Source organism: Camelus ferus, chromosome 10, assembly GCF_009834535.1.
Source record: "Camelus ferus isolate YT-003-E chromosome 10, BCGSAC_Cfer_1.0, whole genome shotgun sequence".
Lineage (NCBI taxonomy): Eukaryota > Metazoa > Chordata > Mammalia > Artiodactyla > Camelidae > Camelus > Camelus ferus.
Window position 1 is genome coordinate 10,378,210 of NC_045705.1, and position 19,530 is coordinate 10,397,739.

The window sequence follows — 19,530 nt, forward strand, 5'->3', positions numbered from 1 at the left end:
ATTAACCCTCCTTGTGGAGATCATGTGATGACTCCCTGATCCCAGCCAGAGGCATTTCCATGGAAACTTCTCTTCTCTTCCTCTGCACCCACACACTGCTCCTTCCACCTAAAAAGGCTGCTTTGAGTGTCAAGGAGGTTGAATGGAGGAGCCTTGATTTTTTTTTTTTTTTAAACAAAGGGACAAATTCCAACAGATAGGAAGAGAGTAGAAAGGCTGACATTCCAGCATCACATATAGCATGACCCTCCCTAGATCCCAGCAGCAGAGAGTCCAGACACTGCTGCTTCCCTCACAGCTTTCACTTTCCCTCACTTGTTCTTCAAATTCAGGGGACTGCCAGTTTTAAGTACAGAGCAGCAGGATAAGGAAGGATGTCTCACAGATGCAACGTTGACTTGACTACCCTCATCCTCTAACTCCTCTGCTCACCTTAGTTCAAGCCACTTAGTGGTTAAGCCCCTGCATGGATTGGTCCCAGGTTTAATTCCCTAGAGTGTGGGGGTGTATCTAAAGCTAGTGCTCCAGCTCAGCAGGTGAAACAGCTCTCACCTCTGCGGTTTCCCCTACCTGAAGTAGTGTCTCCATTCTCATTTGTCTTTCCAACTTATGCGCATGCTTTAAGGTTTGACTCAAGGGGCACTCCTTTAATAAAATTTGCATACCATTGCCCAAAACTATGCAATCCTTTCCAGCATCCTCAGTTCACAAAGATGCCCCTCCAGTAAGAATCTGATGCTCTTATTACCTCTACTACTCATTTGAAAACTAGCATTGTGGTAAAAGTATATTTTTATCATGCATTTCAAATTATCTAGCTCACTACAGACACAGAAAAAAAAATCCTAAAAAATGTAGGTTATCAATTATTATTTGTTGAATAAAAATATTAATCCTTATTCACTCACTCACTAAATTGAGAACTCCTTTGCAAGATCATATTGAAAACAAAATTTCAAATGAATTCCTGGTTTCCAGAAATTATGGGTGAAACAAGATGGCTACAGCATTCAAAAAAAAAGTACAAACTATTAAATATAAAATAAATAAGCTACAAAGATATATTATACAGCACAGGGAATGTAGCCAATATTTTATAATAAATTCAAATGGAGTATAATTTATAAAAATACTGGATTAATATATTATACACCTGAAACTACTATAATACTAAAAATCAACTATACTTCAATTTAAAAAAAAAGTTTCCTTTCAAATATTAACTAATAAAAGTTCCCCAAATAAAGCAGACCACCCAGCTTAGTAACAGTCAGAAAATGAGTTATCAGACAGCTGGCAAGCTGCTAGCATCAAGATAATCAGGGAAGAGCATCAGAAAGGTTTTTTTTTTTTTCCTTCTGATACTTTGTACTTGATGAATAAGCTGTAGATATAAGAAATAATCTCTAAGCTCTGAAAAGTATCTCTCCCTGCAAAGCTGAATTCTACAGACGCTGTGACCTATTTATGGTCTCTGGGAAACAACCTACCTTGTGCCCAAAATCTCTAATACTTCTTGACTTTTCTTAATAAAAGAAGCTCTATTCCTGGCACAACATCTCATTTTCAAATTCAAATTGTCAGTAATTTTATAGTCAATTAACTGGGTTTATTTAGATCAAGTACCATTAATATTATTATCATTATTATTACTCTTATTACCATAAGAATTAAACTGTTAATGGTGAATAGTGTTTCTCACTTTATCATAGGCCTATCCTACTGGTGGGATTCATGCCAACTCCAGAGAAAAGTTAGTCATGTGGTTTTCAGAAGATGAAAGCTTAAGATAAAGACTGAGAGTGTTTGATGCTGGAGCGGGGAGTGGTATTATATAGGTCTTAGCCAAAACATGTGATAGTCACTGAAGGGGTAGCTGAAAAGCGAAGTGTGTGGCTCAATTAATCAGCTCCAGCAGACCTCGTGAGAACCAGAGGAAGCATGCTCCTGGCTGCTTTGTACTGCCTGCTGTGGAGTTTCCAGACCTCCGCTGGCCATTTCCCTCGAGCCTGTGCCTCCTCCAAGAACCTGATGGAGAAGGAATGCTGCCCGCCGTGGGAGGGTGACGGGAGTCCCTGTGGCCAGCTCTCAGGCAGGGGTTCCTGTCAGGACATCAATCTGTCCAAGGCACCACCTGGACCTCAGTTCCCCTTCACAGGGGTGGATGACCGGGAATCTTGGCCCTCTGTCTTTTATAACAGGACCTGCCAGTGCTTTGACAACTTCATGGGATTCAACTGTGGAAATTGCAAGTTTGGCTTCCGGGGACCCAACTGCAGAGAGAGGCGACTTTTGGTGAGAAGAAACATCTTTGATTTGAGTGTCCCAGAGAAGAACAAATTTCTTGCCTACCTCACTTTAGCCAAACATACCACCAGCCCAGACTACGTCATCCCCACGGGCACCTATGGCCAAATGAATAATGGATCAACACCCATGTTCAATGACATCAACGTTTATGACCTCTTTGTATGGATGCATTATTATGTGTCAAGGGACACGCTGCTTGGGGGGTCTGAAATCTGGAAAGACATTGATTTTGCTCATGAAGCACCAGGCTTCCTGCCTTGGCATAGACTCTTCTTGTTGCTGTGGGAACAAGAAATCCAGAAGCTGACAGGGGATGAGAACTTCACTATTCCATACTGGGACTGGCGAGATGCAGACAACTGTGAAATTTGTACAGATGAGTACATGGGAGGGCGCGACCCAGTAAACCCTAATCTACTCAGCCCAGCATCCTTCTTCTCCTCTTGGCAGGTAAGGTGGGCGGGACATACTATCTCCAGCATGAAAGAACCTTAGCAATCACCTCTTCTGGCAGGTCTTCATAAACCTCCTTTCTCTTCTCTCCATCTCCTGCCAAGTATAGAAAATGTCCCCTGTCAAGAGCTCAACAAGCCTTCCATTTTTCCTTTATTGCACACTTCACAACTATAGTTACATAGGCATGTGTGTGGTTATTTGTCTACCCTCCTTCACTAAGTCCCTAAACTTTAGTGAATAAAAAGTACCTGGTTTATCACTGTACCTCTCGGCACACAGGATGGTGCCTGGCAAATGGTAAGAGCTGATTAAGTACTTGTTGAATGAATGAATGAATGAATGAATGAATATTTAGATGATTCAATAAATAGATGATTTAGGTCAATGTTTCTGAAATTTTCTTTGCAATAAAATTTATGCAGTGTACCAATTAAAAACACAAATTCCTGGCCCTATCCCAGAGTCATTGTTCAGAATTTTCAAAAGAGGGTCCTGGGAAGACATTATTTACTAAATGTCTCTGGTGATTATTATCATCAGGGAAGTCTGGGGAATATTACTTAGATTAAATCTTCCTTTAAAATTGTAAGAAAAATACCACATGACATCGCTTATCTGTGGAATCTGAAAAAAGAGACACAAATGAACTTATTTACAAAACAGACATAGAGAGCAAACTTATGGTTGCCAGGGGGTGAAGTGTGTGGAAAGGGATAAACTGGGGGGTTGAAATTTGCAGACACTGACTATTATATATAAAATAGTTAAACAGCAACAACAACAAATATGAGGACTCTGGGGTTCAAACAGGTAAATAATTAAAATAGCTAATATTCATTTGAGCAATTAGCAGGTGTGTAGCCCTGTTGTGTTTTTGTACATTAACACATTTAGCACTCTTATTAACCTTTCCCCATCTTAAAGATTTAAAAAAAAAAAAAAAAGGAAAAAACAACCTGCGGTATAAAGGTATCAGGTAACGTGTGCAAAATCACAGAGCTAGTATGTAGCAGAGGCAAGATTTGTTCTCAGATGGCCTGGCTGCATGACAACCCTATACTATTTCCAGGGACATGACTGCTATGATGTCTTTAGCCAACGGATCTGTTCCATTCTGTCTCACTTTTTCATCAGGCTGCAGAAGAAATGAGCATTTTTCCTAAATATGTGCAAACTTTAGACATACAAGATAAGGGATTATTATTTTGAAATTTAATTTCTAATTTTCCTATTCTGATTTTTTCACACTGGATTTGGGGCAAAAGATAACCAAAGACATACACTTTTAATTGTCATTTTAAAACCCTAAGGTGGAAGAAATGCTTTTCTGCCTGTATTCCAAACATTTCTAATGCATCACTGCTATCTAGCAGTGCTTTATGGACCTAAGCTCAATATTTAAGTGAGATGGGAGGAATGTGGCATTTTCGCCTGGCACTCTGCAGTTTTGAAATGTGAGTGGCTTCCAGCCCACGCCTCCACTAAGTTCACACACCATCCAAATGGGCCCTATAGAAGTTCACTGAAAAATAGCCACTGTAATATCTAGTGTCACTAATGTCAGCTATTTACCAAGAGTAAAGACTATATTTGTGCAGGAAAGGCTGGAAAAAAGTGTGCTTGAAAAAAAGATCATTTCCATAAGACTTCAGACTTCCTACCTTAATTGAGAAAGTACAAAACTTTAAGTTTGTAATTTTTTTTAAATGGAGGTACTTGGAATTGAACCCAGGACCTCGTGCATGCTAAGCATGAACTCTACCACTGAGCTATACCCACCCCCCATGTCTGTACTTTTTTTCTAATCATGTATTGATTGTTGAATGAATTTTTTTTCTTTATGACTGTGTTCAATTTTATTTCTAACTAAAAATTTGGGGGGTCTAGTAGGTAAACACTGGATTGAAATTGTTGCATTAGGTTCAAAACTGTTCCATGATTAAACTGTTATGTAGTAACTGGCATTAAAGATAAAACTAAGAAAGAGTGGACAAAGACCACTGAAGAAAAATGAGCAAACAAGAGTTTAAAAAAGGAAGGTGAAATGAATCAGCATCTGTGCACACCTACCGGGAGTGGAGTGAGTGGACTCACTGTGCCAGGTGCCAGTCAAGCCCAGCTCTTACTGGCTCTTTCCACTCCTTTACACAGCCTCTCTGGTGACAGTCCTTTAATAATGAAGATTAGTTGTTTATATTGATTTAATTCAGCAGTTCCCAGTATCTAAATCAGTTAGGGAACTTAAAAATATTACATGTGTTCTACCTAACTACCCTCTGCCAGAAAATCATATTCAGGGGTCCACTGTGAAGTCCAGGAATCTCTATTTTTAGAATCTTCTAGCGTGGTTCTAATGCACGGCCAGCACTGGGAATCACTGATTTAATTAGCATGGAAATTGACTTGGTATCTCCTTCACTTTACAAACTCAGGTTCTATAGTAAACGCGCCACTAGTTTAAATGCTTTTGCCTGAATTGAACACTCCAATCAAGAACTAGACTATTTTGTGTGCGCTGATGAGATCAAATAGCTTCCAGACTTGGTGAATGCATTCATACCTTCCAAATTAGTTAGACTCATTAGCCCCTTTGATACAAAGTCTCCCCTCCTTGATTTCAGATATCTTTTACTTGACACAAAAAAATAGAGGTTTTAGAACTCTATAGCATTCATTAACTCTGAGCCAAGAGACCCTTAGTTGTGTACAGTGTAGTGCCCACATTTTGTGAAAGAGGATGCTCCTACAAGGTAGGATGATTTGTCCAAGGTCACACAGCTGAGGACTAAAACCCAGTGCCTCCGACTCCAATGCTATCTCAGGTCAACCAGGTTGTTCCCTACTCATAAGGAGGCCTTTACACTCAGAAGGGATCAAATAAGCCACTAATTGATGGATGTAAATTCTGACTCGTAGTCACTTTAATTCTCTTAAAATTCACTTGCACAGACAACGGGGGTAGATATTCTGATGTGGTCCTTTCCATTCACGTTGCAATGAAAATATTCCATTGACATTTATTGGTCTACATCTCTTACTCAGGTAGAATTGACCCTCATCATTTTGCACAATCATTACCCTTTGTACAGATTTATAAGATAGCACTTCTAACTCTCCAATATACACAATTGTTTTCAAACCTGTCTTTGTCTACCAGACTGCCAGCTGCTCCAACGTAGAAACCGTTTCTACTTTATCTTTATATCCACAGAGCCCAGGAACCTATTATATACATGGAATGGGCTTTATCAGTGCATGCTGAATTGAACAAAATTGAAAATCATAGACATGTTAGCTCCAGTGTTAACATACAAAAAAATGAGACTCTGCGTGGCTAGGTAGAAAATTAGATCATACTTTATAGCACTGGATCCTCGAGGCCAAAGACACAATGATGCCAAAATAAGCAGCAACTTACCCAAAGTCTCGAATAAAACATTTTGTGTATTCTCTCTACGCTTGTGTGTGTATATGTTTGTGTGTGTGTGTGTCCGTGCAAAAAAGAGAGCAAACAATATAGAAGATCAAGCAAGTTACAACCCGAGTGTCATTTAAGTGAGATTAATATTACCTATTGGTAAGTTTTTTAATTAAACAAAATAATATATTAAAAGTTACATGCTTAATTAATGTCCATTTTCTTAGAAAGCACATATTCAGAATTCACATCCTTTTTTGTTTATTTGTTCATTTATTTGTTGGTTTGTTTACTGCCAAGAGTTCTTAATAGAAGCATGTTTGTCATCATTTAAAACAGCCCATTATTTTTGGAGGTGGGGGGTGCTTCATAACATTAAAGCACAAATACCTATGCTCAACACGGTTAGATCCAGTGCTGTGCAAGCAGCAGATAAGCTAGCCATAAAAGAAAAGGTGTATCAAGGGAAGCTGTCATGACAGATCAAAATAAAGAGGAAAAAACATTTCCTAGATGATAGACATGAGTGCAGTGTGGTCAGGGAATTCACTCATCAGGTGAAAAGCACATCACATGGAGGCAAACTGTGGGAAGAAAAAAAGTTACATTTCAGCAGAGAGTCATGGGTTTTAGGTAACCATGGCAACAGCTCAGTGAAATAACAGCTTCTCTTTTTTCTTCATGAAAAAGATTCTGTGGAATGTCATATGGTTTACATTTTTTCCCCAGATGAAGCTTCTAATACTATAATAGTACCTTTGCTCCTGAAGCTTTTAATAACTGGTCATATGTTGCATTTCTTTAAATTTAGGAGAACAACTATCTATGTTCACCTTCTCCATGAACACTTGTTTCTTCTTTCTGTCTCTTTTTTTTTTTTTTTCACTTGACTTGGGACACTTGATTTCCACACCCCCACATCGTGCTTTATAGATCACCTGTGTTGAAACAGAAAAAGAACAAACTTCTCATTAGAAAACTTCTGCCACTTACTGGATTCTACCTCTGTCACTTAACCAGATGATAATGGATATGCTATTTAAAATCTAAAAACCTTTGCTTTTTTCCTTAACAGAAATTGTCCAGTTATCATATGTATGCATTTTCTGTATCCATGAAAATACTAAATGGAATGGAAAGCAGAATAGTGCAGTGGAAAGGGTACAGTCTTTTGAGTCATGAAAACATGAGTTACAGTGGACTTTTGTAACTTACTTATAAGATCACCAGTTACTTAAATATTCCAAGACCCTTTTTCTTTAAAATTAGGGTAATAGATCTTAAAGCAGTATTGTGAAGGGATTCAATGGAATCTGTTAATACAACATGACTAATTTAGTATCTGACGTATTCTTTGAGTTCGCTGTATGGAAGCTATTATCATAATAGATCTTGATATACTGATGTTAGTTATTATAATAATGACGATTAACCCAGTGCTACAGAGCCAGAGTTAACAATTTGGTGGCTTGCCCAATAGTCTCATATTCAATAATAATACAATAGCTGTCACTATTAAACATCCATACTTGGCACTATACACTAAGTGCTTTACATAGGCAAAATTATTCGATCCTTCACAAAAAGTTGTTATAGTCCCCATTTACAGACGAAAAACCTTGATCCTCAGAGAGCTTAAGTAATTTGCCCAAGGTCACGTAGCTAATAAAGAGTCAGTACTGGAAACCACGTCTGACTGCCGTCTCCGTGATCATAACCAGAGTGCTAACCATTTCTCCTACCCTGCCTCCCCTCCTGTATCAAATATAAAGACAACGATTTGAGATTAAGTGTTCCATATTACTTCTGGAAGTGGGGTAGACTTCCTCCTTGTTGCTAATACGTGCAGTCATCTGAACACGTAGTCACTTGGCAGTTCTCATTTCAGCAAAAACAGTTCCATTCAGACCTCTCTAATTTAACCGAGTCTGCTGTAGGAGTCTTTTAGACAGTAGGCTCTTTTGAAAACATCCTGAGATGGTTTATTATTCAAACAGGAATGAAAGTGATTTCGTCTGTGTACCCGCTGTGATGTCTAGTTTATCGACATCATAAAGGAATCCAATATATTACGTTCGATGCAAAAAATTTCGGTTAGCTTTATTCAGCCATTCCTAAGCCGTGCACAGGCAGTCATAAATGTACTGCATGTAGCTTCGGAATCAGGAGGACTGTGAACTAATGGTCTCCCCCTGACTCGACAAGGCCTATGGAATTTAGTCTACTTTCCTAAGTGGTAGATGCAAGACTCGGACTCCGTTCTGGATTTTAACTTTCATGGCTTATTCTGCAACTCTCAGGAAGCTGCTTCCTCCAACAATTTACTTTAAAACGTTAATCTCCTGGTGATTAGAGATCCAAATACGGTCATCAGGAATGCCCATCTCCCTACCTTTCCCGTCTAACCTGGAGGAGGAGACAGCACTGCTTTAACACAGAGGTGTTTTCGCGCAGATCATCTGCAGCCGGCTGGAGGAGTACAACCGCCGGCAGGTTCTGTGCGACGGCACGTCCGAGGGGCCCTTACTGCGCAATCCCGGGAACCACGACCCAGCGCGGACCCCGCGGCTCCCCTCCTCGGCTGACGTGGAGTTCTGCCTGAGTCTGACCCAGTATGATTCGGGCGCCATGGATAAAGCCGCCAATTTCAGCTTTAGAAACACCCTGGAAGGTAATCTCTTTCTTCATTCATTTAAACTCTTTTTCCTTTTTTTTCTTTCTTTTTTTCTCTTGAATTCATGCTTATAATCTCTTATCCAAAACCCTGGGCCCAGAAGTGTTTGGGAATTCAGAATTTTCTGAGTTGAGTCTGGGCAGGTGGCATATATACATCTACAGCCAATAACCCTAGCGGGGTGTGGGCGGCACGCGTAACGCAAAGCATGGCTAGCTCCGCAGCGGAGCGGATGAGGGTACCCACCACGGCAAAGAACAGAGACGGTAAGCGGCCAAGTGGAGAATAAAGTCGGGGTTTTCCACTAAAAACGTATTGGTGCCAAACAAAATAATACATTTTCAGACCTTTTTCTATTTGGGAATTATAGATTTAGGACTGTGGACCTGGCATACTTTTCTACGTTTTAGTGTTTGTCTAGTTTAAAATATTCTGGACTCTAGCCTCTTTGAGACAAGTCCATTATTATTCAGGATAAACTCCGTATGTCAGGTTGAGGCCCCATTTGTTATCCCTCAGAATGTCTGTGCTTCGGCAGACTCCTTTGTCCAAAGACAAAGATCGAGAGCATGTTTTGCTCCCTGGAGAGACACATTTTATCTCAAAACTAGGATGGGGTGGAGCTATGGAATGTCTTGGCATAAAGGCATGCTCAGGTGAATACAGCCACCGGAGGGCAGGACTGGAGAATCAGGAGCGCAGGCAAGCGCTGCACTCTGCTGTCTCAGTAAATGCAGGTGGATTGAATTGCTGGGTTTTTTCCCCTATTTTATCTATTATTCATTCAATCATTCATTCATTCATTCATTTAAATTGAAGTATAGTTGGTTTACAATGTGTTAGTTTCTGGGGTACAGCATAGTGATTCATTTGTACATATATATATTCCTTTTCATATTCTTTTTCATTATAAGCTATCATAAGATACTGAATATAGTTCCCCTATACAGCAGGACCTTGCTGTTTATCTGTTTTATAGCTCAGTGATAGAGCATGTGCCTAGCATGCATGAGGTCCTGGGTTCAATCTCTAGGACCTCCATTAAAAATCAATAAATAAATTAAGTGAATTGTTGGTTGTGATTCAACCTCACAGTTATCGCTGCCCTTTTTTTCTTTTGGGTCTTGTGAGAGTTATGTAAATGTACTTCCCATAGAATGAACTCCCACAGCCAGTGCTGGGATGGAGGAACTGTTGCATTTTTGTCTACTGAAGTCATTTATGTAACCTCAGCTTTCCTCTTAGACTCAAATGCTGAACTAAAGACTTGTGCGATTTGTGGATTACCTGAAAGAGAATCATATTCTCAGATAAAGCAAAGAAAATTTAGTAGACATTGTAAAAGGTAGTCTTCTGATGACGCTAAATAGGTGGTCCCTGTGGAGTATGGACTGTTAGACTCAGTGAAGAATCTTCTCCTGTGTAAATCTCTGACTACCCATGGTGTCCTGTATTTCACAGTTTATAATAGTGCTAATGCAAAATTAGTAATGGTATGTATATTGGGGGATGGGGGTGGGCTGGCGGTTTAGTGAAGTGGTTAAAGGCAATCAACCAGACTGGGATTTGATCTAAACGCTACCATTTCTTAATCTGTTACCTCAGGTAAGCTATTTAACTTCTTTGGGCCTTAATTTCATCCTCTGTGAAACGTAGATAAGAGTAATAACTTACAGGGTTCATGTAAGGATTAAATAATATAATACTTGTAAGGAACATGTAACATTTTTCAGTAAGTGGCGGCTATTACTATGTTAAACTGGAATTAGTTTTTGACAACTCAGTTATCAGTCATTAATTTTTCTGACAATTAGCTTAGGAACTAAGTATAGACTGAGTCCTGAGAAAATAGATCGTGAGGTACTAAGGTTTAGAGAAAAATATAGGAAGGAGGAAGAATAGAAAAGGAAAATTTCTTAAGGTAGACCTAGAGGGAGAACATTTCTGGAGATAAAAGCTACTGCTTTTCAGGGAGAATTCCCAAAAGCAAGGAGACAAGAGCAAAGACAGCTCCTGTTACCCCAAATGGAAGAAGGTGCAGGAACAAAGAGCATCTCTGATTTAATGAAATGCTCCCAGCCCCAAGCACAGTGCAGCTTAGGACGGTGGAACTCATAGTTGGAAGACACTTCTCAATGTCCTCAGTTCAACATCCCACACTTTGCTGAAGTGCCTGCTATGGTAGTGTCTCTATGTAGTCATCCAAAGACAGAGATCAACCTGCTTCACAAGGGAGACAGGAAGTTCTTTAGGTTAAGATGAAATCTAATTGCATTCAACTTAGAGAGCTCTCCGTGAATCTGGTACTCTGGGAAATTATGGAAGTACAAAGACATACCAAAATGGCTGTTACACAGTTTCTGACCTCGAGGAGCTCACCATTTAGGGGAGCATCATTCATCCAGAGAAAACATCATGCAAACACATAAGGAAAACACAGTATGATGGTCAGAATGAAATGAGATAAGAACCAAGAGCTAAGCCAGACGTATCTCCCAAGGTGGTGAAAATGGAACTGTATCTTGAAACATCAATAATTTCTCACCAGGAAGAGCAGAGAAGGAAAGGCATCTCCAGCAAAGAACAACATATGCAGTGGAATAGAAGTATGAAAGTGTAAGATTAGATAAAAGAAATTACAAAAAGAAATGAGAAGTTGTATATGGCTAGAATATTAAGTCTGTAGTGGTAAATAACAGAGGTATAGAGAGTTTAGAATATACCATGAATGCCAGTGTTTTTGCGTCTTCTCTGGAGTAAATAAAAAAAAAAAAGTGTAGGCTCCTAGGAGTATGTTCACAGATCCCTAGGAAATTAAGAGACTGAAGTTTACTCTTTGTAAATGTCATTCATATCTTCCCCGTAAAAGAGATAAGTTTGAAGACCCAGTGTTTAAAAATCATGATATAATGTTCATATCTTCAAGAACACATCGAAATACCTTTGGTGAAACACTGCTGTAGACACTGGGAGTCAAGAGAGGTTTTTAAGCAGGAAATTGACATGATTCTATCTGTATTTCAGAAAGATGTGAAACTAGTGCCCTCAGCAGAATGCAGAAAGACTAATCAGTGAGCTGTTGGGAGGATGCTGAACGGTGAGGGCTTTATCTGAGGCAGGGAGAATGAGATGAAATGAGTTGGTGAGAGAACAGAAACGCTTGTGTATTCTAGAGTATGGAGTATCAGAGATACTTGGTGACTAAATATGAGACAGAAAGGTAACACTGAAGATGATTATGAAACATCTACCACTGACTTTTAATAATTGGTCCTTATTTTGTTCTCAAACTATACACCACTAAAAAATCTATTTATCCTTATCCTCCTACTATGATTCTCTAGAACATTTTTCCTGCTGCCCTTCCACCCTGTCTATTTTACTGTGACTACCTCACACATCACTGGGAAGCATCTTGCCTCTTTATATGCTAGAATTTCTCGAGGAGCTGTCTAGGAAATGGTAAAGGAGCTCTGGGCTTTAATGAAAGGTAATGGAGGTTTTGACATTTTGAATGAAGTCTTAAGGTGATAATGTGCATACTGGAAGAGAAAGGCCAGTGGCCAGTCACCGTGAATTCTCAAAGGATGATTTAGTTTCCAGTCTTGCCTCCTGCGCAATGGACTTTCTTAGCATATCCAGAAATGATCACACAAACTGAAGAACTAGATTAAATTAAGACTTGTGTAAACCAGAATGCCAAGGGAGTTATTTAAGTGGGGTGAGACATTCTAATGATTGGGAAGGCTCAAGCCTTCCCCCACGCATCTTCTTTAGCAATTCTGAGGGAATCAGAAAGCTGAGTAGCCTGGTACAGACTGGGGTACACTGACTCAGAATGAGGTGGAGGGTTTTGAGAAAGGGTTCAGCCAGTCCAGGAAAACCTCTGTGAGCCTGGGTTACTGAACTCCCCGGAATTACCACCTTGCCAGCCTTGTTGGTAGTCTGAACACGCAATGATCCTGACCGTAATAATAACAATAAAAATCCCTATCTTTCAAACATTCTCATTTCCCACATGTTCTATTATTTAATCCTCACAACAATCCTGTGATGTTTAATATTCACTGATTAAGCGAAGGCACCATCTTCAGTTACATAGTTATTCCAATGAGTTTAGGAGACAGTCTTTCTCCTTCTACTTAAAGGAGCTGATTCAGCCCATCTGACTTGAAGAATACCCTTTTTGTTCTTTACTCCAAGTTCTCAGGGCAAATAGGACCCTACCTATTACATGTAAGAAATTCAGACAAGCGTCCTGCCTGTTACTTTCCAAGTGGGTTTACTTTGAATTACAATTCTTTTATCAGGAGATAATGTTACCTTTTTATAAAGTCTGAAGTAATAGGGAGTGCTGGATTATGGAGAAGGCTTTGTGGACATGTAAGCCTGTTTTTAAGAATTCTAAGGCAGAAGCTGCTCTCAGGGAAGAGTTAGTACTTATGTATTAGGTTCACAAGAAACAAGTCAAGCATAATTCCTATCCATACAAATGTATGCCTTTTAAATCCTTAATCAGTGCTTTGCTTTCCAAAGCTGAAGAAGGATGGCAAGACCAGACTATATTCATTTTATCTGGCCACTAGAAATTCTCTAGTCAGGATGTGGTGAGAGCCTGCTAGAAACTATGGATGTTGGAGCATTAGGGAGCACTTTAATTTTGCAAAGACAATCTTTTTTAGACCAACTGGCATTGTGCAGACACCTGGGTGGTGGAAGCTCACAGTTTTCTTTTTTTTTTCAGAAAAAAAAAAAAACTCTTAAAAACAGTATAAGTAGTTTAAAGTTTGGGGATATTACTGCTTAGTAAACTCTTAGCAACAAATGTGGTCATGATATAACCTGGAGCTCTCTCTGTTAAAAAAAAAAAATGGAGTGTCAGTCCCCATGAATTTATACATTTTTAAATGTCTCTTCTGCTTCTTCCCTCCTCTACCAGTTGTTCTGGCATGCAAATTGTTCTTGCCAAATGTGAATGCTGAGAAAGTATTTTATTTAAGGCATATGTCGCCTGAGCTATGAATTAAAGGGTGCTGGCAAACACCAGTTTTGAAAGCTACGCTGGAGAAACAGAGAGCGAAACATCCCATGTTGGGGCAGGGCCCTTTAAAGTGGATTGAAATACTAATTTTGAAGGCATATAGCACTATATTTGAGCATCAGTTCCAGCAATGTATCTTCTTACTCATTTAAAAAAAATGTATTTAGTAATTATATATTTAGGCTATTGTGAGGATGTCCACATACCTGGCTCCTATTACGTATACAAGAAGTATTTTCTTTTCCCCCACTCCTGTCTTCTCTGCAATCTTCAGTAGTCATCCCGATTTCCCTTATAATTTAGCATGGGTTATTAGTCTTCATGATATTTATTTACTCATAATAGATAGCTTTTCATTTAGTTTTTTATCATTTGAATTCACTGCTATGGAAAATGGCTGTTTGCTAAAGGATAATGTCATTTTCCAATCATTCAACTTAAGGTCCTAGAAGATCTTGAAGGAGCAAATTAATAATGCATTAATTCCAAGGATAGGGTCAGGCATTAGGTATATGGAGATTTCACTTCCTTGGGACAAATCTTGGGGAAAATGCCACCACTCATTAGTAATAACCACTGCAAAGAAAAAGCAGAATTCTATTTTTATGCATTCATTCATTTAGCAAATATGAGTTAAGAGACTTCAGAAAGCAAAGACAAATTGGCTATGCTGCATGCATATGTAAGACTGCTTTGTACAAAACAAAGACACAAACCAAACTTTTAAGACTAACATTTGACATTTATTTTTAAATTGACGGATGAAATAAAAGAGCACAATACTAAGAACTTTCTTTTGGTCGAGCAATTGGTAATCCTTTTGTGCATTAACATTTATTGATTCATAAACATCAAGAGATACAATGTGTAGCACCATCCGAAATAACATTACAGTTATTAATATGCAGGAAAGCAGGCTCAGGGAAAACATAATATAGGTTTTATTCTAAGAATAAAAACAGGAAGATACAGAGAACAGAGGGAAAGGGGTTGGAGGAGGACAAAATGGGTAAAAGGGGTTAACTGTATGGTGACGGATGGAACTAAACTTTGGCTGTAGTGTGTACAGAAGTTGAAACATAATGTACAATTGAAAGTTATATAACATTATAAACCGACGTTATCTCAATGAATTAAAAAATAGAATAAACTTTTGATTTATAAATTTTAAGAAACTTACTCAGGAAAATCTTGTCTTAAATTAAAACGTCACAGCTACAAATCCAGGAGTTAACTCTAGCCTTCATCTTTTTAGAGCCAGTCAGCTTCATACCAGGGACTGTGAATACTTATCTTTCCCTTCTTCACAGTTTAATTTAGGAGGATCAAAGTCATTATTTATGTAAGTATCAATTTCAGCAGAAGTTTCAACTACAGCTTTAGCTGGCCCCAAGGGAATACTTACGAAATAGAAGCTTGTGTCCAAGGTTGAGTACATGGTGAGATACCACTTTCCTCAAGATAAAAGCCATTCAGTTGGTTAAAAAAATTCATTAAGGTCACTGCATTGTATAACTCTAGGGACATCATATAGCTTTTATTGTATTGTGCTCCAGCGAACGAAATTATCATAAAGTGTAATCTAAATGGTAGTCCCTAGGGTTGTATATTTTTACTGTGCTATAAATCTGTCCTCCTTTAAAAATTAACACTTAAAAAATGAATAGCTAGCACTTACTGAGCAGTTACTACATGTTGGGTATCTCAGTACACAATTCATCTACCTTTAACCAACCTTATCCTAAGTGGTAAGTTCTATTTATTATCCCCATTATATAGATTAAAAAATATGTCAGAAAGGTGAAGTCATCTGCTTATAGCAACAGAGATCATAAGAGTTGAAATCCAAACATAGATCATAAATGCTGGAATCCAAAATCAATACCAAATTCTGAGCGCATAATCTCATTGGAAAATGTTTAGAAACATGATAAGGACACTATGGTCCTCAAAGAGAGATCACTTGAACTAAAGACATGAGACCCTATGTAAGTCATTTAACTTCACACAGCACATTTTTTTCATCCATAAAGTGGAGATAATATTTCTGTACTATTTATCTCTGAATGTTCATGTGTGTATTAAATAAGATACTGTTTGTTAGTTGCAGGAAACCTCTGTTATATTATAATGAGTGAAGAATTTTTGGGGGGATGTATTCAAAGTATTAGCATTTTGTCATCTTTTGTCAATAATTTTAACCCAAACTATATTTTTCTTTTTCATCCTAGAGTTCATTAAGAATCTTGTGATAGTGACTGCACAGTAGATAACTTAACAGTAGAAGTTTTGAAAGCTTGTGAACTTGGACTTATAAATTTAGTGATTAAATATGTAGAAAAGAATGTACTGATAAAAAGGATCAGTTTTAATAAATCCTGAGCTATGGTAATTAATCAGGATAAGAAGCACCACTTGTATATACACCAAAGGCAACTGTGGTTCTAAGCAGTCCTTCCAAGATTCCACGTACTATTAGTTTCATAGGATATTACTGAAGTAGTCTATTTGTTCTTCTGTTAAAATATTGTAAGAAAGAAAACCCAAATAATGTGGCTTTAAAAAGGTAGATGTTTATTTTGATCTATGAAACAGTTCAGTTAGATGATCCAGAACTGTTAGTGCAGTTCTGCGGTCCTCAGTTCTCAGCTTGCTTCTCTGCATCTTCGTTCTAATGTCTTCATTCTAATCAGCAGGAAGAACACAAAGTGGGAAAAGGAGTACGTGCCCATTCTTCTTTAAAGACAGGTCAGAAGTGTCTCTCAGTAATTATATTTTATCCCTGTGATCAAACAGACATTGCCGTCCTTAGCTCTAAAGGAAAACTGCAAAATGCAACCTCCAGCTAGTGGCCATGTGCCCCCCCCCCCATTTACTGTCATCATTATTAGGAAAAGAAGAAAATTAGTATTGGTTTAAAAAAAAAGTAACATTCTCTGTTACAGTCCCTTTTTCTAGTATTCATTGAAATGTGTGAAATTAAAATCACATATCTTTACCACAGTGTTCAGTCTACTGAGTTTCATATAAAACAGTAATTCTGCAGTGGTAAATGAAGTGTCAAAATATTCTTTTATTCCAGACCTTTTAGTTATTAAACTTACGAGCATTTATTTTATAACTTGAAAAAGTTTTTTATAACATGTGTCAGAGTAACATGCTAGGATGTTATGGACTGAATGTTTTGAGTTCCTTCCAAATTCATATGTTGAAACCCTCTCCCTCCCCCTACCCATGTGATGATATTAGAAAATGGGCCTTTGGGATTTAATTAGGATTAGATGAGGTCATAAGGGTGGAGCCCTCACGAGCAGGATTCGTGCCCTTATAAGAGTCACAACAGAGCTTGCTCCCCGTGTCTGCTCTCTGCCTTGGGAGGATTCAACTAGAAATCAGTAATTTGCAACCTGGAGGAGGGCTCTCACCAGAACTTGACCATACTGGCACCCTAATTTCAGATGTCCAGCCTCCAGAACAGTGAGGAATAAATTTCTGTAGTTTATAAGCCACTCACACCATGGGACTTTGTTACAGTAGCCCACACTGTCTAGGACATAGAAGCTGTAACAAATGAACCCGCAAATCTAGTGGCGTAACCCAATAAACACTGGTTGATTTCTTACTCATGCTGGGTCTAGTTTGGATGTTAATGGTTGGTGAGTGGCCTTTCACATGATCATTTTAGTGACTCTACTGTTCCCCCTCTCTCTGATGCATCTTCTGCATCTTCCTGGGAGACAAGGGAAGAGAGGGTTTGGAGGGTCCTACAGGAGAAAAATATGGGTCAAGCCTGGAAGTGGTCTATCCACCTTCTGCCCACATTCCACTGACCATGATTCATTCACCATGCCATACTAAATATGAGCTTGGTTGTGCACAGAGGAGTTTGAGAAAATGGGTTGTGACCACATTAAATGGATGTATGTTGGGTCTTTCTGTTTGAGGCTTTTCAATTTTTTTTTCCCCTTCTAGGATCCATACTCACTGGGGACTTTTAGTTTTGAGATAGGATGCCTCACTTATACTGAAGCCCCAATTCTTGGCTGAGAAAAGAATTTATTTTCTCTCACTTGCCATTGTTTTATTTTCCCCATTTTCTACAATACTTTTTTACCTTATCTCATTTTCCACCAAGTATGAAAAGGCCGTGAAATTCCATTTTCCCTAGCCATTCCATATATTTCTTTCCCAATGGCACCTCCCAAAATATATTTCATGTTTTAGGGATGAACAATTATTTCTATTAATATGCTTTGTTCAAATGAAGAATTGCCTCTCTCTTCTCTCCTCCCATCTATTATCATCTCCTCCACGCTAATCAACACCGTAACTATTTTTCATACAAGCTGCACAGGTCTTTATATATAATTAATCCTTCCATCAGAAGAATATTGAGAGAATCACCTACTAAATGAAAACATAAGAGCCAGTTTCAGGGCCATGATCCATTTTACTCAGTCATGACCCTTGGAACATGATGGGCATGTTCCAAATAATTTTAGCTTAAATGATTTTAAAATTATGCTAGCAAGTGAAGTTACATGTTTTAGAAAGAGAAATAAATATCTCATATTTATTTATTCAACAAACATTTATAAAGCATTTACTGTGTGCAGGCACTTTGCAATATACTAGGAATAACTAGTGAATATGATGCAGATCCTTCTGGCTTGGAATTTACAGTCTAATTAATAACTGGACCATGAATAACTATAATCCAAAGGAAATAAATGATTAAAAAGAGGGAATTATAAGTATTACTAAATAGAGGGACCTAATCAAGTGTTTATTGTTAAAGAAACTCTGAGGATCTGATATCTTCAAGGATGAGTTGAAATAGGTCAGGTAAAGTACAAAAGGAAAAAGGGGGAAAACATAAATTCTTTCCAATATCCTAACAAAATCGTCTTACAAATTCCCAGAGTCCTGGTAGTTAATAACAACTGCTGACATCAATACAGCCCTACTTTTTCAGTTCCTAAAAACCTTCCACACCCTTTATCTTAATTACTCCTCTCAGAAGTCCTGTATCATATGTGTTATTATATTCCTAGATGAACGAACTGAGATTCAGAGAATTTAAGTAACTTGACAAGATCACATAGCTAATAGGTAGCAAAATTAGATCATCAACGGGGGAGGTCATGTCCCCAAGTCTTATAAACAGAGGAAGTTTTAGAGGAACCAGACAGTAGTGGTCAACACTCAGATTACCTGGGTTGAAGTCCTGATACTGTCACTTAACTAACCAGATGCCTTTTGGTCAGGTGAACCTGTCTTTACTTGAAATCCTTCATTTACAAAGTGAGGATAATCACAGAGCCTGCCTTATGTGTTATTATTAAAGACCGCATGATCTTTACAAATATTTGTAAATGATGTACAACCATCTCTGTAATGGAAAAATTTCGTTAAATTATAAAGTCACTGCCGTTCATGTTGACGCATAGTCTAATTTTCTAGCTCCATATAGAAACCAGATTCTAAAGAATGGAGTAGACCAGTATTTGAGACCTCCAGTGGACAAAAATGTTTCAGAAAAGCATTAGTCCTAAATTAAGCCAATATCCGAAGTGTAACAAAATGATAATACTTCCGACTTAGAATGACTCTCAGAAACAGCCTTTGAGA

The 19,530-nt window shown here is 38.3% G+C and overlaps 1 protein-coding gene across 1 annotated transcript in view; it reads left to right on the plus strand.

The window, feature by feature from the left end:
- The first annotated feature begins 1,885 nt into the window (after positions 1 to 1,885).
- TYR (tyrosinase) overlaps positions 1,886 to 19,530 on the plus strand; it is a 66,864-nt gene continuing 49,219 nt past the window's right edge. The window contains 2 exon segments of the mRNA XM_006192400.2: positions 1,886 to 2,760; positions 8,639 to 8,855. Of these exon segments, the coding sequence (XP_006192462.2) occupies positions 1,942 to 2,760; positions 8,639 to 8,855 (1,036 nt within the window). The 5' untranslated portion in view covers positions 1,886 to 1,941.